Here is a 25,939-nt window from a genome sequence, read left to right as displayed (position 1 = left end):
AGTGTCACTTTCAGTTTATTCACATCCCTTGTGAAATCAAGTTGCTGTACTCAGCTAGGTAAGCGAAATGCCTTCATTTCTATGATGTGAGAGTAAATTAAATAGTTCTTCTTGTAAAAAAAAAAACTTTTGGAATTTGTTTCCTAGACGATGGGGAGTAAACAAGATAATTATGAAAATTTCACTTATGATGGTCAGAACAGTTCAGTATAAATTTAATGGGATCAAACAATCATCAGCTTGTGTGACTGTCAAATGTGAAACTTAATGCCTTTTACTTCACAGTAAGCCAATGGAAGGAGTTTTCCACAGCCATTTAGAGGAGAGAGTTCGTCCTTATATCGATCTGATTGACTCTTTTAGGCTGATTGGTATTGACAAAGATTTGGCTTTGCCAACTATAGCTGTAATTGGAGATCAGAGTTCTGGAAAAAGTTCTGTGTTAGAAGCACTATCTGGGGTGGCACTGCCCAGAGGGAGTGGTGAGTGATTTCTTATTTCTCTTACAGAGTAATAAATATAACACATTGCATATATTACCACTTTTATGTTGGAATTTGACTATTTATTTCCAACAATTCAATTCAAATTCAAAAATTTCACTTCTTTTTACACACACACACACACTGTAAGTGATGTTTCTCTGTTTGATATTAATAGATGCAGGAAAAAGCTGATGTATAATGTGCTTTTTCAACTTTAGGTATTGTGACAAGATGTCCACTGGAGCTAAGGCTGAGGAAGATAAAATGTGGTGTTCAATGGCAAGCTGTAATATCTTACAAAGGACAGTTCACAGAAAAGTTTAATGACCCATCACTGGTTGAGGGTTATGTTAAGAAAGGTTAGTAACATTTGTGAAAAAACGGAACAAATATACAAATATATAAAATTCCTTTCTTATGGTTCTGAAATGGTAACCTTGCTGTCAGGTTCTTGCTTTCAGATTCTGCTTTAGAATTTCAGGTTTCTGTCATTAGATTAAAAAAAATTAAATCATCCAAAAAGTTTTTACTCTAAATTTACTATGTATATAATTCTGTATAATTTTCTATTTAACTATTTAACAGTCTTGTCTTGTAACACTTATATGTTAAAACAAGATATGTTAATTTTTTTTTATAATGCTTACTCCATCTCTGTAACAGCCCAGAATGAGCTGGCTGGAGAAGGAGTTGGAATTTGTGATGAACTCATCACTCTGGAGATCATGGCTCCTGATGTATGTGACCTCACACTGATCGATCTCCCTGGGATTGCCAGAGTTCCTGTAAAAGGTCAACCTGGAGACATTGGACAACAAGTCAGTGTAAACTGTAACTTGATCTTTTTGCTTATCAGGTTAAGGCCTTTAGTTGAATTGTAACATTGCTTGTCTTATTTTTGTCTAGATTAAGAAGCTCATTAGGAAATACATAGAGAAGGATCAAACTATAAATTTGGTCGTAGTACCATGTAATGTTGACATAGCAACAACAGAAGCTCTGAAAATGGCAGAGGAAGTGGATCCTGAAGGAAAAAGGACTCTGGGTAAAGTATCAACAAAGTTCATTAAAAGAAACAGTAACATATTATTATTATTATTAGGGCCCAAGCACTAGCAGTGTGAAGAGACCTCTTGTTCTTCTAAGGATTATAAGGGCCCAAGCACAAGCAGTGTGAAGGGCCCTCTTGTTTTTCTAAGGATTTTTTTTTATTTTTTTTATTTTTTTTTTATTATTATACAATTTATATATACAGAGTCAGCCAAAAAATTTATATACACTTCAAGAAAAGAAAAATAGTATGATCTATATTATATTAGTATAATATTATTAAAATTAACATATTATTATCATAATATCATCATTTATATCAATATATAACATATAGCAATAAAATTAGTAATTAAATTATTCTACAAATTTTTCTTTTCCTGAAATGTGTATACATTTTTCTGGGTGACTCTCTCTCTCTCTCTCTCTCTCTCTCTCTCTCTCATATATATATATATATATGTGTATATAATATGTGTATATATATGTATATGTATATATATATATATATATATATATCTATATACACTATATTGCCAAAAGTATTCGCTCACCCATCCAAATAATCAGAATCAGGTGTTCCAACCACTTCCATGGCCACAGGTGTATAAAATCAAGCACCTAGGCATGCAGACTGTTTTTACAAACATTTGTGAAAGAATGGGTCGCTCTCAGGAGCTCAGTGAATTCCAGCGTGGAACTGTGATAGGATGCCACCTGTGCAACAAATCCAGTCGTGAAATTTCCTCGCTCCTAAATATTCCACAGTCAACTGTCAGCTGTATTATAAGAACGTGGAAGTGTTTGGGAACGACAGCAACTCAGCCACGAAGCGGTAGGCCACGTAAACTGACGGAGCGGGGTCAGCGGATGCTCAGGCGCATAGTGCGAAGAGGTCGCCAACTTTCTGCAGAGTCAATCGCTACAGACCTCCAAACTTCATGTGGCCTTCAGATTAGCTCAAGAACAGTGCGCAGAGAGCTTCATGGAATGGGTTTCCATGGCCGAGCAGCTGCATCCAAGCCATACCTCACCAAGTGCAATGCAAAGCGTCGGATGCAGTGGTGTAAAGCACGCCGCCACTGGACTCTAGAGCAGTGGAGACGCGTTCTTTGGAGTGACGAATCACGCTTCTCCATCTGGCAATCTGATGGACGAGTCTGGGTTTGGCGGTTGCCAGGAGAACAGTACTTGTCTGACTGCATTGTGCCAAGTGTAAAGTTTGGTGGAGAGGGGATTACGGTGTGGGGTTGTTTTTCAGGAGCTGGGCTTGGCCTCTTAGTTCCAGTGAAAGGAACTCTGCTTCAGCATACCAAGACATTTTGGACAATTCCATGCTCCCAACTTTGTGGGAACAGTTTGGAGCTGGCCCCTTCCTCTTCCAACATGACTGTGCACCAGTGCACAAAGCAAGGTCCATAAAGACATGGATGAAAGAGTCTGGTGTGGATGAACTTGACTGGCCTGCACAGAGTCCTGACCTCAACCCGATAGAACACCTTTGGGATGAATTAGAGCGGAGACTGAGAGCCAGGCCTTCTCGTCCAACATCAGTGTGTGACCTCACAAATGCGCTTCTGGAAGAATGGTCAAAAATTCCCATAAACACACTCCTAAACCTTGTGGACAGCCTTCCCAGAAGAGTTGAAGCTGTTATAGCTGCAAAGGGTGGACCGACGTCATATTGAACCCTATGGATTAGGAATGGGATGTCACTTAAGTTCATATGCCAGTCAAGGCAGGTGAGCGAATACTTTTGGCAATATAGTGTATGTATATGTATGTATATAAACTGATATAGTAATATACAGTAACTCTTCTTCTTCTTCTTCTTCTTTCGGCTTTTCCCTTCAGGGGTCGCCACAGCGACTCATCTCTCTCCACCTATCCCTATCTTCTTAATCCTCAACACTTACACCCACTAGCTTCATATCCTCATTTATTACATCCATGGCCTTCCTCTTTTCCTCCTGCCTGGCAGCTCCATGTTCAACATTCACCTACCAGTATAGCCACTCTCCCTCCTCTGGACATGTCCAAACCATCTTACTCTAACTTTGTCCCCCAATCGTCCAACATGAGCTGTCCCTCTGATGTACTCGTTCCTAATCCTGTCCAACCGTGTCACTCCCAAAGAGAACCTCAACATCTTTAGCTCTGCTACCTCCAGCTCTGACTCCTGTCTCTGTCTCAGTGATACTGTCTCTAAACCATACAGCATGGCCGGTCTCACCACTGTCCTGTACACCTTCCCCTTGATTCTTGCTGAAATTTTTCTATCACACAGAACTCCCGACACCTTTCTCCACCCATTCCAACCTGCCTGCACTCGCTTCTTTACCTCTTTCCCACACTCTCCATTACTCTGGACTGTTGACCCCAAGTACTTAAACTCCTGTACCTTCTTCACCTCTTCACCCTGTAATCTTACTGTTCCACTTCCCTCCCTGTCATTCACACACATGTACTCAGTCTTACTCTGACTGACTTTCATTCTTCTTCTCTGCAGTGCAAACCTCCACCTCTTCAGGTTTTCTTCCACCTGCTCTCTGCTCTCACTACAGATCACAATGTCATCTGCAAACATCATTGTCCAAGGAGACTCCTGCCTGACCTCCTCTGACACCTGGTCCATCACCATAGCAAACAGGAAGGGGCTCAGAGCCGATCCCTGATGCAGTCCCACCTCCACTTTGAACTCCTCTGTCTGACCTACAGCACACCTCACCACTGTCCTGCTCCTCTCATACATGTCCTGCACCACTCTGACATACTTCTCTGCTACTCCTGACTTCCTCATACAGTACCACAGCTCTTCTCTTGGCACCCTGTCATACGCTTTCTCCAAGTCTACAAAAACACAGTGCAACTCTCTCTGACCATCCCTATACTTCTCCATCAACATTCTCAGAGCAAAAATTGTATCTGTTGTGCTCTTTCTGGGCATGAAGCCATACTGCTGCTCACAAATTTCCACTACCTTCCTTAACCTAGCTTCCACTACTCTTTCCCATAGCTTCATTGTATGGCTCATCAACTTTATCCCCCTATAGTTGCTGCAACTCTGCACGTCACCCTTATTCTTAAAGATAGGCACTAATACACTTCATTCCTCAGGCATCTTCTCACTCTCTAAAACCCTGTTAAACAGACTAGTTAAAAATTCCACTTCTGCCTCTCCTAGACACTTCCAGACCTCCACCGGGATGTCGTCAGGACCAACTGCCTTTCCACTTTTCATCCTCTTCAAAACCTTCCTGACTTCATCCTTTCTAATCTTATCTACTTTCTGTTCCACAGAGTTCACCCCTTCTACTCTTTTTTCCCTCTCATATTCCTCATTCATCAGCTCTTCAAAGTACTCCTTCCATCTCCTCCGTACACTCTCCTCACTTGTGAGCACTTTTCCATCTCTATCCTTAATAACTCTAACTTGCCGCACATCCTTCCCATCTCGATCCCTCTGCCTAGCTAACCTGTACAACTCATCATACACCTTCTGCTTGGCCTTAGACACCTCCCTCTTCACTCTGTGCTGTAACTCCTTGTATTCCTGTCTATTCTCTTCAGTCCTGTCCATGTCCCACTTCTTCTTGGCTAACCTCTTTCTTTGAATACTATCCTGAACTTCCTCATTCCCCCAACAAGTCGCCTTATCTTCTTTCCTCCTTCCAGATGACACACCCAGCACCTTTCTTCCTGCCTCCCTGATCACTTCTGCTGTAGTTTCCCAGTCATCTGGCAGCACTACCTGACCACCCAGAGCCTGCCTCAACTTCTGTCTAAATTCCTCACAACATTCCTCCTTTTACAGCTTCCACCACTTGGTTTTCTTCTCCATCTCTATCTTTCACCTCTACAGACCATCAAATTCATCCTACACACCACACATCATATGCTGTCTGGCTACACTCTCTCCCACTACCACTTTACAGTCACGAATCTCTTTCAGATTGCCTCTTCTACATAGGATGTAGTCTACTTGTGTGCTCCTACCTCCACTCTTGTAAGTCACTCTATGCTCCTCCCTCTTCTGAAATATATGTGTTAACCACAGCCCTGTCCATCCTTGTAGCAAAGTCCACTACCATCTGTCTTTCAAGGTTCCTTTCCTTAACTCCAAACTTGCCCATCACCTCCTCATCACCTGTGTTCCCCTCAACATGTCCATTAAAATCTGCTCCTATCACCACTCTCTCACCTGTTGGAATACTCTCTATCACCTCATCTAATTCACTCCAGAATCTCTCTTTCCCCTCTAACTCACAACCTACCTGTGGGGCATAACCACTAACAACATTCAACATCACCCCTTCAATCTCCAACTTCAGACTCATCACCCTGTCTGACACTCTCATCACCTCCAGAACACTCCTCACAAACTCCTCCTTCAGGACCACACCTACCCCATTTCTCTTACTATCCACACCATAATAAAACAGCTTGAATCCTGCTCCTATACTACGAGCCTTGCTACCCTTCCACCTGGTCTCCTGTACACACAATATATCCACCTTCCTTCTCTCCATCATATCAGCCAGCTCTCTACCTTTCCCTGTCATAGTACCAACATTCAGAGTTCCTATTCTCAGTCCTACACTCTTACCTTTCCTCTTCTCTCTCGGTCTATGCACTCTCCTCCCTCCTCTACTTCTTCGACCAACAGTAGCCCAATTTCCACCAGCACCCTGTAGGTCAATGGCGCCGATGGCGGTCGTTGTTAACCCGGGCCTCGACCGATCCGGTATGAAATTTAAAGTACTGACGATTCGCATGGTTAAATTTGGCAATGTTTTACGCCGGATGCCCTTCCTGACGCAACCCTCTCTATTTATCTGGGCTTGGGACTGGCACGGAAGTCACTGGACTGTGACCCCCATGGCTAGATTAACTCACAAAAGTGAGTACACCCCTCTAATTACAGCAAACATTTTAATATGTCTTCTCAAGGGACAATACTATGAAAAGGAAACTTGGATATATTTTAGAGTAGTCAATGTGCTGCTTGTATAGCAGTATAGATTTACTGTCCTCTGAAAACAACTCAACATACAGCCATTATTGTCAAAATAGCTGGCAACAAAAGTGAGTACACCCTAAGTGATAAAAGCTGTATATCGTTTAACCGTGCAAAGTCACATGCCCTATTTATCATGTTCATGTGTTTGTCAGCTTGAAAGGACCATACAAATTTGTGTATCTTATAGAGTATTTAAAATTTGGTGCTTTGAGTACAATTCACTCATACTGACCACTGGATGATCAACATGGCATCTCATGGTAAAGAACTCTCAGAGGATATGAGAATTAGAATTGTTACTGTCCACATGGATGGATTAGGCTGCAATAAGATCGGTAACACCGTGAAACTGAGTTACAGTACAGTGGCCAGGGTCATACAGAGGGTTTTCCAAGACAGGTTCCACTCGGAACAGACCTCGCAAGGGTCAATCAAAAAAGTTGAGTCCTTGTGCTATGTGTCAGGGGCAGAAGCTGCCTTTGAAAAACAGACGCATGAGTGCTGCCAGCATTGCTTTAGAGGTTGCAGAAGTGGGTGGATAGCTTGTCAGTGCTCAGGCCATACGTCGCACACTGCACCAAGTTGGGTTGCATGGCTGTCATCCCAGAAGGAAGCCTCTTCTGAAGCTGGTTCACAAGAAAGCCCACAAACAGTTTGCTGAAGACAACTTGTCCAAGAGCATGAATTACTGTAACCATGTCCCGTGGTCTGATGAGACTAAGATAAACTTGTTGGGGTCAGATGGTGTCCAGCATGTGTCGTGATGCCCTGGTGAGGAGTACCAAGAAAATTGTCTCTTGCCTACAGTTAAGCATGGTGATGGTAGCATCATGGTCTGGAGCTGCATGCATGCTGCTGGTACTGGGGGGTTCATTGAGGGAGACATGGATTCCAGCATTCTTAAGCAGAACCTGATGCCCTCCCTACAAAAACTGGGCCAAACGGCAATTTTCCAACATGATAATGACCCCAAACACACCGCCAAGATGACAAATGCTTTGCTGAGGAAGCTGAAGGTGAAGGTGATGAAGTGGCCAAGTCTGTCTCCAGACCTGAACCCTATTGAGCACCTGTGGGGCATCCTCACACAGAAGGGGGAGAAGTGCCATGTGTCTAACATCCAGCAGCACCGTGATATCATTATGGAGGAGTAGAAGAGGATCCCAGCAACAACATGTGCAGTTCTGGTGAATTCCATGGCCAGGAGGATTGAGGCTGTGCTAGCTAACAATGGTGCTCACACAAAATATTGACACTTTGGACACAGTTTTGAGATGTTCACTTAGGGTGTACTCATTTTCATTGCCAGTTATTTAGACAATAAAGTCTTCATGTTGAATTACTGTTAAAGGACAGTAAAATTGGAATGCTATACAAGCTGCACATTGACTACTCTAAAGTATATCCAATTTTCATTTCTATAGTATTGTCCCTTGAGAACATATAATAAAATGGTTCCTGAAATGTGAGGGGTGTAATCACTTTTGTAAGATACTGTAGATTAGAGGGAGAGTCACTGTCCCTTTGGACATAACTGGACATTGCTATGATATGTTTCATTACACCCAAACTGTCACTTTTGTCCTTATACAGTTTAGAGGGAGAGGCAGTTTTCTTTTTGCCATCAGTGTACATTGCTTTTATCAGTTTCGTTAGACCCAAATTATCACTTTTGCCCTTTTGTTATTTCCCCTTTAAATGCATGGTACCCACTGTACCCACTGTGTCTCGTGCGCCTGGGTGGTGATGGCGCTGTTGCTTGGGCCCGATCATCGTTGCTTGCAACCATATTTAGGGCCCAAGCACTAGCAGTGTGAAGGGACTTCTTGTTGTTCTAAGAATAATTATTATTATTATTTTTTTTCAAACATCTGGGCACTTTTGGGGGTCTTAACATGCACAAAAACTCATGAAAATCAGCAGACAGGTTGGAATTAGGACGTCACTGTGGCTCAGCCGTGGGCGTGGCACACACCCGTCGCAGCGCCCCCTGAAAAATCTTGCTACATAGCTGATACACACTTGCACATATCCATGTAAAACTTGGTACACACTTAGATCTCACTGAGTTGAACAACTTTCTCATTGCATGTCATTAAGTCTAATTCACAGGAAGTCAGTTATTTTGAGTTGTTTGCAAAACACACCCAATGGAATTTGAAATACTCCTCCTAGGGAATTGATACAACTGCCACCAAACCCAGACTAAAATGATCCCAAGACATTGATAATGCATAATTGTGAAGGGATTTTTGATATCTCAAACAATTCAGCTGCGAGGAACCCTTAAACTTATGGCGAATAAAACGAAAGAGGAAGTGGCTAATAACGTCTGTGTACATTAAGTGATCTGCAAGAAACCTGAGAATTATGTTAAGCATTGAAAGCTGATCACGTGGATATGACAACTGTGAGTCTTGGTCATAGCGCCACCAAATGGCAGCAGGAAGTGTGTGACTATTTGAAATCTCTAATATTTTGTCCCTTACTTTCACCTGATTTGGGTCAAAATCAGTCAGAATAATGTCAAGACATGGCTGATGTGAAACAGTGAAGGAATTTTTGATACTTTAAATTGTTACTATGGCGACGATATACATGGGAACATAATGGAAGAAAATGAATCTTGTCATATCTTACGAGTGGAAAGGCCTAATGTTCCAAAATATTTCACATGGAAAGTGCAAATGTTTATGAGAAAAGCCAGTGGGACTGGTCCCCGGGTGTGGCACAGGGCTGTCGCAGCGCCCCCTGGAACTTTGTCAGAAATATAGCTGCACAGCTCATAACGGCTCACAACAAATTTTTACATTTATCAGTCTATTGACTAGACATGGCTTTGACCTGACTCCTGCAGTACTAGACTATGTCCACTAGAGGCTCTTTCCCCTTTATTTATTTATTTTTTTTTTAAATATGGCTTCATTTTCACAATTTATATATACAGAGTCAACCAAAAATGCATATACACTTCAGGAAAAGAAAAATAGTGTGATGTAAATTATATTAGTATAATTTATTAATTTATAATTTATAATTAAATTAATTAGTATAATATATATATATATATATATATATATATATATATATATATATATATATATATATATATATATAATCTATAACGTATAGCAATAAATTTAGTAATAAAAAATTAATATAAATTTTTCTTTTCCTGAAATGTGTATACATGTGTATATCTGGGCGACTTTATATACATACAGTATCTCACAAATGTGAGTACACCCCTCACATTTTTGTAAATATTTTATTATATCGTTTCATGTGACAAGACTGAAGAAATGACACTCTGCTACAATGTAAAGTAGTGAGTGTACAGCCTGTATAACAGTGTAAATTTGCTCTCCCCTCAAAATAACTTAACACACAGCCATTGATGTCTAAACTGTTGGCAACAAAAGTGAGTACACCCCAAAGTGGAAATGTCCAAATTGGACCCAAGGTTTCAATATTTTGTGTGGCCACCATTATTTTCCAGCACTGCCTTAACCCTCTTGGGCATGGAGTTCACCAGAGCTTCACAGGTTGCCACTGGAGTCCTCTTCCACTCCTCCATGACATCACAGAGCTGGTGGATGTTAGAGACCTTGCACTCCCCCACCTTCCATTTGAGGATGCCCCACAGATGCTAAATAGGGTTTAGGTCTGGAGACATGCTTGGCTAGTCCATCACCTTTACCCTCAGCTTCTTTAGCAAGGCAGTGGTCATCTTGGAGGTGTGTTTGGGGTCGTTATCATGTTGGAATACTGCCCTGTGGCCCAGTCTCCGAAGGGAGGGGATCATGCTCTGCTTCAGTACATCACAGTACATGTTGGCATTCATGGTTCCCTCAATGAACTGTAGCTCCCCAGTGCTGGCAGCACTCATGCAGGCACAGACCATGACACTCCCACCACCATGCTTGACTGTAGGCAAGACACACTTGTCTTTGTACTCCTCATCTGGTTGCTACCACACATGCTTGACACCATCTGAACCAAATAAGTTTATCTTGGTCTCATTGGACCACAGGACATGTCCTTAGTCTGCTTGTCTTCAGCAAACTGTATGCGGGCTTTCTTGTGCATCATCTTTAGTAGAGGCTTCCTTCTGGGACGACAGCCATGCAGACCAATTTGATGCAGTGTGCGGCATATGGTCTGAGCACTGACAGGCTGTCCGCCCACCCCTTCAACCTCTGCAGCAATGCTGGCATCTATTTCCCAAAGACAACCTCTGGATATGATGCTGAGCATGTGCACTCAACTTCTTTGGTGGACCATGGCGAGGCCTGTTCTGAGTGGAACCTGTCCTGTAAAACTGCTGTATGGTCTTGCCCACCGTGCTGCAGCTCAGTTTCAGGGTCTTGGCAATCTTCTTATAGCTTAGGCCATCATTATGTAGAGCAACAATTTTTTTTTCAGATCCTCAGAGAGTTCTTTGCCATGAGGTGCCATGTTGAACTTCCAGTGACCAGTATGAGAGAGTGTGAGAGCAATAACACCAAATTTAACACACCTGCTCCCCATTCACACCTGAGACATTATAACACTAACAAGTCACATGACATTGGGGAGGGTAAATGGCTAATTGGGCCCAATTTGGACATTCCCACTTTGGGGTGTACTCACTTTTGTTGCCAACGGTTTAGACATCAATGGCTGTGTGTTAAGTTATTTTGAGGGGAGAGCAAATTTACACTGTTATACAGGCTGTACACTCACTACTTTACATTGTAGCAGAGTGTCATGTCTTCAGTGTTGTCACATGAACAGATATAATAAAATATTTACAAAAATGTGATGGGTGTACTCACTTTTGTGAGATGCTGTGTATATATAAACTGTTATAGTGATATAATTTAGAGGCAGAGTCATTGTCCCTTTTGACATCACTGGACATTGCTATGATCTGTTTCATTACACCCAAACTGTCACTTTTTTCCTTATATAGTTTAGATGGAGAGGCAGTTGTCTTTTTGCCATCAGTGGACATTGCTGTGATAACTTTCATTACACCCAAATTGTCACTCTTGTCCTTTTGGTATTTCCCTTTTAAATGCATGTACCCACTGTGCCCACTTTGTCTTGTCCAATGGCGTTGTTGCTTGGGCCCAATCATCGTTGTTTGCAACTATATTTATTATTATTATTATTATTATTATTTTTATTATTATACTTTTTTTGTATTCTTACAGCTATTCTTACAAAGCCAGACCTCATAGACAAGGGAACAGAAAAAAACATTTTGGATATAGTCCGAAATCAGGTCATTCCCTTAAGTAAAGGCTATATCATTGTTAAGTGCCGTGGCCAAAAGCAAATTAATGAAAAGATCTCTCTGACTGAGGCCACTCGATTAGAGAGGGAATTCTTCAGACGTCATGAATATTTCAGGTATGAAATACATTTGTTATTTCTGATCTATGTGATAACCCACTAGTAATAACTGGTAATTTAATGCAATTGTCTTATTGCCAGCTGCCTTTGGCATGAGGAGAAAGCAACTGTTCAGTGCCTTGCCACCAAACTGACTCACGACCTGGTTGATCACATTAAAGTATGTTTCCACTCTATTTACTCTTTATACTATTATTTATTATTTTTGTAAAAGAAAAAAAAAATGGATGATACATGTATGACTATAGTGGGTGAGGAATAAGGAGACAGAAGGCAGTCTTGGGACAACTCAAATGGATTCTTTATTTACCTTTTTCTTTACTTTCACTTTTCAAACACTTTTCATACATATGGCTCTTTGCTGCTCAGCACTCCCTTTCTCTGTCTCTCTCTGTTCTCTGTCACTGGGGTCTGAATTATACACACAGAAACACATAGCTGAGAATCATCACTGCTGGTTTGGAGAACCTTCTATCCGTCCACAACTGGTGTTGGACAACGTCCATGCTGCCACATACCACCACACGACTGCCCTTTTAGGCAGAAGAGGTGATCTGCCATCACCATCTGTGCCCACAGTCTGTAGACCACCTCAAATTTGAATGTTAGCATCCTTTACATGGTGTAGCCACTGGAGAAGGCCTTGACTGGAACAGAGGGTAAAACAGCACTCCAGCAGGTAGTATTGGAGGGTGAGGACAACCCACTTGATCATAAGACACTCTTTCTTGATCATATGGGGCCCTCCTCCCCCTCCACCACCTGGGACAAAATAGCCCCCAGCCCTTTATCCTGCAGAACCCCCACACAAAACCATTTTTACCTGGCAGAAAGCTCAAGTGAACATCTCTATCTACTAGACCAGATCTGACATCCCCTTCTTAGTGAGTCCAGTCAGCAGTGGCTTCTATAATAGCCAACAACCCCATGAACTGGATCACCCCCTTTTTGGTTTTTGTTGGGCAGGCCCACTGCAGTCTTTTAAATTTGGGAGCACATCTGCCCATGGTCCAAGCAGAAGGCCAGATACTTACACATGCCTAATTGCACACCTGGGTTCCTCTCGACCACAGCTTTTATGTGCAGGTAACTGGTATGGGACACAACCTTGACTCAAGACTCATGACCCATGTAGAGGTTAAATGCCACAAAAATTCTCATTGCATCCTAGCAACCTATGCTCTCTTGATGGTGACAGGTGGTCTTCACAGGAGACCAAGGTCAATTGGGTCACTTTTTGGACTTACACCTGGTCCCAGTTCATCTCTTTCAGGAACCACCTTCACCAGGAACCATACTTCTCAATGGTTTTAGGAGATTAAGATTATATTTTTGATATGCACCACCTCCATCCATTTGACTGACCTCAGATTCAAATTCTGTTGGAAGAAGCAAACCGGGGAACCAAACTCACGTCAACAGGTAGACGTGATGGTGCTATTCAGGCTTGTGGACAAATTTATTTTCTCTTTTCTTTTACTTTGCTTTTCAGCAACAACATTCAGTTAGATACACATGAACACATGACACTGCATAACTCTGTGGTCTGAGCTTATAAAGAATTTAGTAGAAAATGTAGACTTGGAAGCAAGAAAACTTCAATGGACATATCAGTCAGTGGTTGTGTAACAAAATTTTTTGTTCAATAATTGTAGGGTTTATGATCTAATTTTGCTGTTTTTATTGTCGTTTCCTTTGTTTGTTTGTTGTTATTTTATTTTCAGAAATCCTTACCACTGATCTCAGAAGAGATCAAGAAGAAGCTGTGGAGCTTAAGAAAAGAACTGAGTCAGTGTGAATCCGGCCCACCACTGGACCCACAGAAGAGGAAGCTCTTTTTTATTGATGTTTGTAATATTCTGTTTTATTTTAATCCAGAGCCCTTTACTAGCCTGCAAAAATCATATTCATGTTCACCTTTTCTTTCAGACCTTGACGAAATTTAATGATAAGATCAACTGCTTGGCATCTGGGGATATGGTCAATGATGATAACTTGTTTGTAATGCTTCGGTCTGAATTCAATAAGTGGAAAGACCATCTTGACAACACAAAGGGATTATGTGAGTATACAGTCCATATGCAGAATCCATACCAAATCATTTTAGTAATTTTCAATAGTCAAAATATATTTTCTTTAGAAGCACACCAGTGTGGGTGCAGGTTTCATACCAATCAAGCAGGAGTAACACCTGATTCCACCTGTTTAATCAGTTGATCTTAACTTTCAATACCTTTACATTTATAGGATTTGGCAGACGCCCTTATCCAGAGCGAGGTAGAAAAGTGCTTTAAAGTCTCTATCAATGAATACGTCAAGACTGGTTCACTAGCTCACAGACTTACTTTAGCCTAAATACTGTTTTTAAGAATTATAGCTCTTTTTTATAAATGCATTAAACAAACAGGGAAAATAAGTTTTTCAGGAAGAGGAAGGTCATCACTCATAGTTTAAAGACGGCCAGTGACTCAGCTGATCTAGATGGAAAGTTCATTCCATCACCTCAGTGCCAGAACAGAAAAGAGTCTTGATGTATACCTACACTGTACCATAAGAGATAGTGAGACCAGTTGAACAGTGCTAGTAGATCGGAGGGAGCATGGTGCAGTGTGAGTGATAATAGCTCTGAGGTAAGAGGAAGCTCGTCCATTTTTGGCTTTGTAGGCAAGCATCAGTGATTTAAATCTGATGCATGCAGCTACCGGAAGCCAGTGGAGGGAGTGCAGCAGTGGGGTGGTGTGTAAAAACAGGTAGGTTGAAAACAAGTCACTCAGCTGCATTTTGGTGTCAGGAAACGCGGATTTAGGACCCAAGTGTGAGACATGACATGAGCTTGGTAAAGAGTCTTTAATATAATGAGGATAAACAGAGACAGGAGTGCAGCCCAAAAACATTCACCCAATGTACTCCAGGACAAAATCAGCAACAATGTGAAGCAATACAACAAAATGTCATAAAACACAGTAAAGTCCAAGCCAACAATTACCAGGGGAGAGAAACAAAGGTGAGCAGTCAAAGGTTCTTGCAAAGGAAGACTCCAAATAGAGTAATCCAAAACACAGAGTGAGAAAGCAGTCCAAAATCCAGCTGAAAGGCAACAACAGAAAAAGACCGGTGGAGACAAAGGCCAAGACGACTCAATAGCAAAGCAAGAGAGAACATCTGGCGAGAAAGGCTGACAGCATGTTTATTAAAGAGTGGTGAACCCAGAAATGCTCCATCCATGATGACCGTCACACCAGAAATGAGCGCCGCAATGTTGCAAACCCAGCAGTGCGTGCCACAACGAAAGAACAATGCTTGGACAGGCTTAAGTCTGGAGACGTGGAAAGTATGTTGAATGCACAAGACCCTGGGTAGCTTCAACCGTACAGTCACAGGGTTGAGCACCTTGGAAATGGGGAATGGACCAACGAAAGGAGGTGTTGAGGTTATTAGGCTAAGTTCACATTCGCTGATGGTATAGTTCTGCTCGGAGGGGCTGAGGCATCATGAGTAGAGAGTGCAGGGGTGAAGCTTGTTGTCCTTGGGGCTTCTCTGAGACAGGACGGCTCCCATGCCCAGGTTGAAAGCATCCACCTCCACAATAATCTGGTGAGTGGGATCTGGCAGGGTCAGGATGGGGGCAGAGGTGAACAGTTCCTTGAGTTTAGTAAAGACCTGCTCGGCTTCAGGGGTCCAGACGAATGTTCGCAAGGTGGATGTTAGCTGGTGTAGGGGTGCAGTGACAGTGCTGTAGCTTCAGATGAACTTCTGGTAGAAGTTAGCTTAACCCACGAACTGTTGTAGCTGCTTACGGGTCTCTGGCCGTGGCAAGTCCCTCACCTTTTTCCGCTCAGGGTCCATCTGTATGCTACCGGCCGAGAGTATGAACCCCAGGAAGGTGGTTTTGGAGATATGGAACTAATACTTCTCGGCCTTCACATACAGACAGTTCTGGAGAAAGTGCTGGAGCACGGAACAGACATGATGGACATGTTCCTCCAGGGAGTGGGAAAACATGAGTATGTCATCCAGATACACAAAGACATTGACGAGTGCCTGGAATACCGCTGGCTCATTGGTGAGTCCAAACGGCATAACCAGGAATTCATAGTGTCCTGTGGGGGAGTTGAAAGCAGTCTTCCACTCATCTCCTTCTCTGATGTGGACAAAGTAGTAGTTCTGTCCTCTTCATGACAATGAAGAACCCGGCTCCGGCTGGGGACGAGTATGGACGGAGGATAACCAGCAGTGAGAGACTCGCAGATGTATGTGTTCATGGCTTCCATTTCGGGTGCCATCAAGTGGTAAAGGCGGCCTCATGTGGGTATGGTACCAGGCAGGAGGCCTCTCCACAGTATAGACAAAGTCCATTAGGTCGGAGTCTCTTCTTCTCAGCAGGGGGCAGGTAACAACGGTCAATCTCCATGGGCTGGGAGGATGGAGAATGTGTCGTATAGGGCTGTGGCATTCCGCTCACTCTCGAATGCAGCTGTACAGAACTCTACTGTGAACTCTGTGACTGAGTGGCTGCCCCGGCTCATGTTGAACAACATCTGCACAGCATCTTGCTGGGGTATGGTGGTGTTGAAAACCTTGCACAGATCTCTGGGGCTCCCACTCAGCGGCTTCCCACAGCCTGGGCTTGCCAGGAAGCAGAGAATTGACATAGGCTACCTTGGAGCACTCAGAGGGATATGAAGAAAGCTGTAGCTCAAACACCACTGCACACTGCATTAGGAACAGCTGACAGAGTCCAGGTTCCCCACTGAAATGCTCTGGATGAGGCAGATGTGATTCTTAAGGTGGGGCTGGCGAAGGCGTAGGTGTCGCAGGCATTGAAGGTGCTTGGGCTGCAGGGTTTATGATGATGACGAGTGAGAGATGGATCAGCTCATCGGTAGCAGTGGATAGGTCCTAGAGCTGTCACTCGAGTGCTTGTGAGGTTAAGTGAGGTGCTTGCGACAGGTTAAGAAGGAGTTTCTGCATGTTTGACATGGCCGATGGGTCCATGACTGGCTAGATGATACTGTCAGGAAGAATGGATTTAGGACCCATGTGCGAGACGTGATAGGAGCTAGGTAAAGAGTCTTTAATATAGGGAGGATAAACAGAGACAGGAGTGCAGCAAAGGAGAAACACGAGCAGCCAAAGGTCCTTGCAAAGGAATAGTCCTGGGCTACAAATCTCAATAGGGTAATCCAAAACGCAAAGTGAGAAAACAGAAAAAGACCGGCAGAGACAAAGGGTGGGATGACTCATCAGCAAGCAGGAAAGATCATCTGGCGAGGAAGGCACACAGACAGTGTGTTTATATAGCGCCAGAGTGCACAAAGGGTGGTGAACCCATAGGTGCTCCGTCCGTGATTGAGCCCCATGCTGTCACGAACACTGAAGTGCGTGCCGCGATGTTGCGAACCATTCAGTGCACGCCAATGGGAAAAAATGCACGAGCCGACGTTTGGATCATTTGCAGAGGATTAATTGCATTCAGAGGTAGGCCTGCCAGCAGAGAGTTGCAGTAGTAATATCCTGACCTGGGGATGAATAACCAGAATAGACTGGTGTGGCTTCTTTTTGGTTGTAATGAAAACCTGCACCCACACTGGCCCTTTCCGATAAGATTGGACACCCCAAATTCCAGCTAGTAATTAGTGCAGAGCAGATAAAATTAGCCTTGTAGCAACTCTAATTATAATGATGCCTATTTATGGGAACTGATGGGAAAGATGATTTGTGTTCAAATTATATACTCAATACAGTCTACGAAACGATCCAGAAAGCGGTGGCTGAATATGACCTGAAGCACAGAGGACGAGAGTTGCCTGGCTTTTGTGAATACAAGATGTTTGAGATGGAGGTACAGAAGCTTGTGATCAAGCTACAAGGACCAGCCATTGACACACTCAAGGTCATCAGAGGTAGGCTTCCACCAGTTAACCTTCACAACATCCATTCCTCAACTTTCAATAAGTTTAGTAGACCAGTAACAATACATCAAAACAGCTCACTACCAAGAACAGTCATAGTTTCATATTAGAGTTATATCATTCATATGGTTAAACACAAAGACACAAAGCAGAGCTTCTGATACTATTATACCACAAGCCTCTCTTTTTTTCTCTGCTGATGTGAACAAGAAAAAATGATGGGATTTTAAACCCCACAAGAAACCAAAGCATTCATGTATGTAGTAAATCTGTGCTTGTATATAATGTATGAACTTGTGTGTTTCAGACACCATTCAGAAACAGTTTTCAGATGTGTCCAAAACCTGCTTTCCCAACTACCCTTACCTCCAGTCTGTTGCAATGGTAAATAATTTTTTTTCCACAAATATTTTATTGATTTTTACATTATATTTATGAAAAACACAATAAAACTCCCGTCCCCTGAGCCACCCCCCACCCCTACACACATACCCAACAACATCCTACTCTCGGCAACAACAAAAAAACTCCTGACAGAAATGATTCAGTTTTTATACAGACGTCATAAATTGTACAAAGGGTGTCCAGATCTCATAGAAGTCCTCAATTTTCCCTTTTGCAAGATAAGTAAGTGTTTCCAAAGCCATGTTATGAGACATTTCCCTGATCCATTGACCTGAAGTAGGACCTTGAGTATCTTTCCATTTTGTGGCAATAACATGCTTGGCTTGCAACAAACAGAAATTAATAAGCCTTTTCTTCTTTCCATTCAACAAAAGATTTTCAGGAAACATATGCAGAATACACAATTTAGCATCTACAGGAGCATCACTTTCTATGATACTAGAAGTTAGGTACAAGATTTCCTTCCAAAATTTCTTAATTTTCTCACATTCCCACATACAGTGAAACAGTGTACCTATTTTACTATTACATTTAACACAATTATCAGGAATATTGGGGTTAAACTTATTGAGTTTTACTGGAGTTATATATGTTCTGAATAACCATTTATATTGTAACAACCTAAATCTAGTATTAATAGTTTGAGTTTGGGCTAGGAGGCAGGTCTCTTCCCAGGCCTCTACTAAAATATCAGTTTGAAGATCATGTTTCCATGCAGATAGATATGAAAGGGAGTTTTCCTTTGAACCTGTAAGAAGTATATTATAAAACTTTGATAAATGACCTTTAGTATGTAAATGGTTCAAGGTGAAGTTTTCAGTAGAGGATAATGGGGGTTCAGAAGATGACAATGTGTTTATTTATAAAACTCCTAATTTGAAGGTATTTATAAAAGTGTTTTCTAGGGAGGTTATATTTGTCAGCTAGTTGTTCAAAAGACATTAGAATTCCCTCGCTATATAAATCTTTTATTTTATTTAATCCTTTATTTGACCAAAACCTGAATCCCATATCGGCTCTTCCTGGTTTAAATTCATTGTTACCCCAAATTGGTGAGAAACATGAAAGTTTAAGAGACTCATTTAAAAAGGTATGAGCTTGATACCAAACTAAAATGGTATTCCTAAGAAAGGGATTTTGGGTGTTGTTAGAAAGTGTTTGAATTTGTGCTGAATAAAGGTATAGCTGTAATGGCAGTTTTAATGAATTACTTTCAATATTTACCCAGGATGGGATATCTGTATTTGAAAAGTAATATATAGCTGTACATAGTTGAGCTGCCCAGTAATAGAGTTTCATGTTGGGCAGTCTAAGCCCGCCACGGTTGTAGGGAAGCTATAGAAGAGAAAGACGGAGTCTTGGCCGTTTATTGTTCCAAATGAACCTGGTAAAGTTTTTGTTCAGTGTAGAAAAAAAAGTGTCTGGAAGTAGAAGCGGGATAGACTGAAAAAGATACAAAAACTTTGGCAGGACTGACATTTTAATGATGTTAACATGTCCAATCATTGAAATGGGTAACGAGTTCCATGTCTCTAAACTCTCAGATATTTTTTGTACCATAGGGTCATAATTGATGGATATGATCTTATCTATGTTGGGAGCTATTTTAATTCCCAGGTAAGTGAAACCCTCAGGGGTGTAGGGGAACTGCATGTTTATTGGGGGGTATTTTCTCTCCTGATCATTCAATAATAACAGGGCACTTTTTCTGTTGTTTATTTTATATCCAGAAAATTCTCTGAAAATGTTGAGAAGCTGAGTAAGAGCTGGCACAGAATTTCCTATATTTGTTAAAAACAAGACAATATCATCTGCAAAAAGAGATAGACAATGTTCAATGTCCCCTATCCTGATACCTGAAATCTCAGAGGACTGACAAATAGCCATAGCTAGGGGTTCAATAGCGAAAAGAAATAATAAAGGGGACAATGGACATCCCTGCCGTGTAGATCTACAAAGACTGATAGATTTTGAAATTTGATTGTTAGTTGAAATTTTAGCTTTTGGATCCGTATATAATAACTGGATCCATTTGAGATATCTCTCTCCAAGACCAAATCTTTTAAGAGTTTCAAAAAGGTACCTCCATTCTATTCTATCAAAAGCCTTTTCAGCATCTAATAACAGGATTGCATGGTCCCTGGCATTTTGTTTTGAATACAATATGTTTAATAATCTACAAGTATTATGGTATGATTTTCTACCAAGCACAAATCCATTCTGATCATTTGCAATTAGTCTTGGAATGTGTAATTCAATCCTCCTTGCCAAAGCCTTACATAGTATTTTAGTGTCACATGACATTAGGGATATGGGGCGATAGGAGGCCATTTCCATTGGAGATTTACCTGGTTTTATCAAAAGGGTAATTATTGCTGATCTCAAGGACTGTGGAAGGATTCTTTCTTCATAGGACTCATTAAACATTTCAAGCATATGGGGCAATAATTTATCCGAAAATGTGTTATAAATTTCTACTGGTAAGCCATCTGGCCCAGGAGCTTTGCCACTATCCATATGATTAAGTGCTTCTTTAAGTTCTTCAATACTCAGGTTCCTGTCAAGATGAATTTTAATGTCCTCAGCTAATAATGGAAATTCAAGTTGATTTAAAAAAGTATTTTGTTTTTCTTCATTATCAGGATATCCAGATTTGTAAAGATCTTCATAGTAATTTGTAAAAGCATTATTTATGTCAACTGGGTCTACAAGGCTCTCTCCAGTATCCAGTATAACAGAGTTAATAGCTCTGTTAATCTGTATTTTCTTGATTCTCCATGCTAGTAGTTTTCCAGCCTTTTCTCCCTGATCATAATATGACTGCTTTAACCACAGCAAACTGGTAGCTATTTTATTAGTAGTTAGTTTGTTATATTTAGTTTTTAATAAAAGCAGTTTTTGTTGTTTTACAGTATTATTATTGTGGTATAACTCTCGTTCTAACTTCTTAATTTCTTTTTCAAGAGAGTCTAATTGTCTATAATGTAATTTAGATTTATGCCTAGTATAACTTATGATCTCACCCCTTATATAAGCTTTGAATGCTTCCCATTTCACTGAAGAACTTATCTGATTTGTATTTATAGAAAAGTATTCACATATTTTCCCCTCTAGGAATTTCACAAATTCAGGATGTTGAAGCCATTTCGATTGAAATCGAAAAAGGGGTGGAGATAAAGGCATCTTAAATATTTGGATAGTTAGTGATATTGGAGCATGATTGGATATCAATATACTATCATACCAACATTCTATTATTTTGGATAATAAGCTGGTTGAGATTAAAAAGAAATCTATCCTGGAGTATGTTTTGTATGTGTTAAACAGGAGTACTCTCTTTTGTTGGGGTTCAAATGTCTCCAAATCTCAGTTAGATTTAGATCTATCGTATATTTGTTAATAGTCTTTCTTGTATGATGGTGAGTATTATCAGTACCAGTCGAGCGATCATTTATTGGATCTAATGCACAATTAAAATCGCCCCCTATTATGTAGTGTCCACTGAAGGCTGATAAAGTAAGAAAGAGATGTTGGTAGAAAGTGGGATCATCTCCATTAGGAGCATATACAGAAACTAAATTAACCTGGATGGAAACTATAGTGCCACTAAGTATAATAAACCTTCCAGATGGATCTATATATTCATTCTTTAACTGAAAGGGGACTGAATTATGAGTTAATATTATCACTCCTCTAGCCTGTGAGGTGAAACTGGCTGAGAAAACCTGTCCTGGCCATCTAGTTTTAATTCTGTTGACATCATTTTTTACCAAGTGTGTTTCCTGTAAAACTATAGTTTTCCTAGGAAAACTATTTTGGACTTCATCTGTTTAATCCTGCCTAGTACTTGTTTCAGTTTTACCAATTTATTCAGACCCCTTACATTCCAACTAGAGATTTTACATCAGACCTATAAGACATAAAGCAGTAAAAAACATTTCTGTTAATGTTATTAGGTGTATTTTCAGCCTTTGCTCTTCTAGATGCAATTCACAGTAGTTCACAAAAATATACAAATCACAGAAAGAAAAATGCTGAGAGTAGACCCCACCCCACACAACCATTGCACATTTCCCCAAATGAAATGTACATGTAAACCCGCCAGAACACCTGACTTTGGTTATGAAAAACGTTTCATCCACACTGTGAAAAAGAAAAGAAAAGAAAAAGGTAAACGTAAAGGTTTAAACTTCAGCTCTTGATTTCAGAAGGAGATTGTGGAGTGACTTGGATCCTTTGAATGTAGCTCTCTGCCTTGGAGCGCCTTTCTCTGTCCTCCTGATCTTGAACTTTATTGCTCAGGGACTTTACCATTCGCTCTAGTTGTTTAACTTTTTCCTGAAGTGCTACAGCATCCTCTTCTGTTTTCGAGATTCTCTCCTCGGCCTCCCCAATTCTCTTGGAGTGTGACAGTAAGTCTCCCTTGATGCTAGTAATTGCTTCTAACATGTCAGTTGAATTTTTAACAAAATAGTCTTTAAATGACTGAATCGCCATAAATATTTTGCTGTTTTGCTGTTTCGCATTCATGGCGAGCCCATGTTGTTCATCTGTAGCTTTAACAGTTTTAGCAATGGCGATGGTGTTAGCCCCATTATTAGCCGAATTAGAATGTGTCGTTACTTTCAGTAATTGCTGTCCAGGTTTCGGGGTTTTGGGTGGCATAGCCTCTCGTCAAACTTTCCCAGCGTCTTAAAGCAAAAATATAACGATTACAGTCGAATTTAAAAGGATTCTTTCCGAAATTTAAATGCGAGCCTAATACGCACAACCTCCTACCAGCACGCCATAACCGGAAGTCCCCAATGGTAAATAATTTTAAGTTATTTTTTAAGTTTTAAAGCATTTGTGTCCTAAAAGTAGGAAATGTTTTGGAAATAGTTAAATCCAGTCATTGTATAATTAATCAATTATAATCAATTCAACATCCCAGAACAAGATAGACAACATTCAGTCAAAGCAGGAAGCCAAGGTGGAGGAGAGGATCCGGGAGCAGTTTGAGATGGAGCAACTGGTCTACACTCAAGATGACATCTACTTCAAAACCTTGAATGATATTCACGCTCCTGATGGACAGAAGGCTTTAGAAGACAAATTTGCTTGGTTTGACAGCAGAAACAAATACCCTGAAATGCTGCTGGCTTATTACGAGGTAGATTTTAGTAATCAATTGGTTAATTAAGTACATTTTAGTTTGGCTTCATTCAAAATAATAATAATAATAATAATAATAATAATAATAATTATTATTATTATTATTATTATTATTATTATTATTATTTAAACTGTAGAGAATGTGTTATATGCAAATCAAATATGTTGTCTAATACATTCCAGTATTTTCAATTATTTTAAGAAAACTTTTTACAAATACTTATTGTATTAATAAAAGGTTTGAATAATTATTTAATTTAATGCTGTACATAATTTGGGGGTGAAATTGATCTACTGTACTGGAGCTACTAAATGTAAAATATACAGAAAAATACACATGCATTAAACATTTACATTAAAACCTGGAAATTGTTTAAATTACAGATTTATCCCTTTCTTGACAGATCGTGGCGCAGCGCTTGGCTGATCAGGTGCCCATGCTGATCAGATACTTCATGCTGAAGGAATCTGCTCAGCTGCTGTGCAGTGAGATGTTGGGTTTAATGGACGGTGCCAACGTGGCCGAGGCTTTGCGTGAAGACTCGGATATCAGCAGACGCCGCATTGACATGCAGACCAGTGTGGACCGTCTTACTCTTGCTCAAGAGAAACTCAGCAACTTTCTCTGAAGCTACAAGGTCACTGCAGATCAGGGTTTTACATCTTTTTAGAAGTTTACCGCCTGATTCAACCTATCAGCTAATTACCAATGCCTAAATGTGATGTGATAAAGTACTAAAAAACTCTATAGGTTTCCCTTATGAAAAGTAAGTGCACTTTTGTATACTTTTCTAAAGTGTACTTATTGTGCAAATAATATACTTTTAAAAGAACACACATAACTGTGAATTAAATGTAATGTTTTCACCTCTTAAGTGCATTTTATTTGTAATTCAATTCAAATGAATCACAGTTCAAATCTATATTAAATGCAATTAGTTGAACTTTTGAGTGTTTTTTTTAAACCACTTAATTGGGACATTAGTACATTTATTTCATAATTGCTTCTTATGTCTTTAAAATATATTTAAAGTGCACTGTTTAATGTACTGACAAGCAATTAACAATAACTAAAATATACTTTAATGTTAGGTAACAATACACTTGGGTGTGAATTGAATGTAATATGTTAGACCACCTAAATGCATAATATTTGTAGCTGATTTCAAAAACATCACAGGTTAAATTTATATTAAATGCAATTAGTTCAACTTAAGTTTGAGTGATTTTTTAGACCCACTACATCTTTATTTTAACTTCTATTGTATGTGAAATATGGTTATTTCAATTCAATGCACTGCAAACAAAAACCACAATGCTTACACTGACAATAAAACAAATTTTGGTAGTTAAAAGTATGAATCCAACAATTTTATTGCAAAAGTAACATTAAGTACTATGAACTTTTATATCTCAAAAAATAAATAAATAATAATAAATAAATAACGTAGTAAAACAAAGAAACAAACAGATAAACAAAAGCTTAGAATTAAATATTGTAAAATTAGTAGTATAAAAGTATATCAAACTTACACAAATCTGTTAGAAATAAAAAACTGAAAAAAAGTAAACTTGCAGCATGAATTGTACATTTTAACATCAGACAGAACTACTAACATTACAAATAACATAAAGAACTGCATGAACTTTAAATGAACTACCCCTTTGGTAGGTCTCTTCAGTCTGTTATACAAAGGTCAATTAATTTTCATCATCACCTTTAACCACACCACTTTCCTGATGTTTTTTAGCATAGCTCTCATTGTTACACTTCTGCCTAAGCAGAGCCCTGACTTGGGATGGAGTTGTCCCTTGAAAACGAGCAATCACAGCATCTGTGAACACAAAAAATATATTTTATTTTATGATAATCACTGTTATCTGATTTAATAAGCTCCACTGGTTCATCTAAGGCATACATTTGTAAATTAAAGAGATATGGAAGCAATATATGCAATATTTCTTCCTTTTGTTTTATTCATAGCACTTAAATTGTCTAAAATAAACCTGTAATGTTCTGTGTTTAGTTCAACAGCAGTAGATGAGTTACCATCCACACAATTTTTATGCAGATTGTTGATATAGCTTCACAAAATGCTGGATAAAAACAGGAACAAAATCAAATTTAAAAAGTGCATACTAGTTCTGCACATAAAATGTGTTGGAAAGGCATTTCCCTGAAAGCTAAAAATAAATGTGAAATTAAGGACTGAATAGAGATAATGATTGTTCTTATCAGTGCATATATACAACCATATAAAAATCTCTGGACTTTATTTTGATATATTGTTTGTGCAGATATTCATACAACAAAATATTCTGGGGTCCAAGAAAGTTAGGTGAAAATCACCAAATTCTGGTGGGGGTTAAGTGTTTTTTTTTTTTCTTAAAAAAAAAAAAAAACACTGGCAGTGAAGGAGTAAACATGTTGTATTTGAATAAAATGAATTAATTTATGTACAAGGACATGAAGCACAATTTTTTAGGTCACCAATTTAAGTGAAGCTGTAACC

At 40.0% G+C, this 25,939-nt stretch overlaps 1 protein-coding gene across 1 annotated transcript; it reads left to right on the top strand.

Annotated features, from left to right (window-relative positions):
- On the top strand, positions 1-24,683 carry LOC131347240 (interferon-induced GTP-binding protein Mx2-like). The gene is made up of 13 exons (XM_058381217.1): positions 1-58; positions 286-482; positions 704-844; positions 1,149-1,303; positions 1,392-1,530; positions 11,754-11,952; positions 12,037-12,115; positions 13,680-13,802; positions 13,885-14,017; positions 17,700-17,858; positions 18,175-18,251; positions 23,206-23,424; positions 23,831-24,683. Exons 2-13 carry the CDS (start codon positions 293-295, stop codon positions 24,053-24,055), a joined length of 1,839 nt encoding a protein of 612 aa, XP_058237200.1. The 5' UTR covers positions 1-58; positions 286-292; the 3' UTR covers positions 24,056-24,683.
- The last annotated feature ends 1,256 nt before the right edge of the window (positions 24,684-25,939 follow it).

The sequence above is a fragment of the Hemibagrus wyckioides genome, linkage group LG26 (assembly GCF_019097595.1).
Source record: "Hemibagrus wyckioides isolate EC202008001 linkage group LG26, SWU_Hwy_1.0, whole genome shotgun sequence".
Taxonomy (NCBI): domain Eukaryota; kingdom Metazoa; phylum Chordata; class Actinopteri; order Siluriformes; family Bagridae; genus Hemibagrus; species Hemibagrus wyckioides.
Note: the sequence above shows the minus strand (reverse complement) of the source record. Positions and strands in the feature narration are given on the sequence as shown.

Excerpts from the sequence above, each read along its gene's own strand:
- LOC131347240 (XM_058381217.1), top strand. The coding sequence starts at position 293 with ATGGAAGGAGTTTTCCACAGCCATTTAGAGGAGAGAGTTCGTCCTTAT. Across the intron at positions 11,953-12,036 it reads AGACGTCATGAATATTTCAG|CTGCCTTTGGCATGAGGAGA; the intron begins GTATGAAATACA and ends TCTTATTGCCAG. Across the intron at positions 18,252-23,205 it reads ACCTCCAGTCTGTTGCAATG|AACAAGATAGACAACATTCA; the intron begins GTAAATAATTTT and ends TCAACATCCCAG.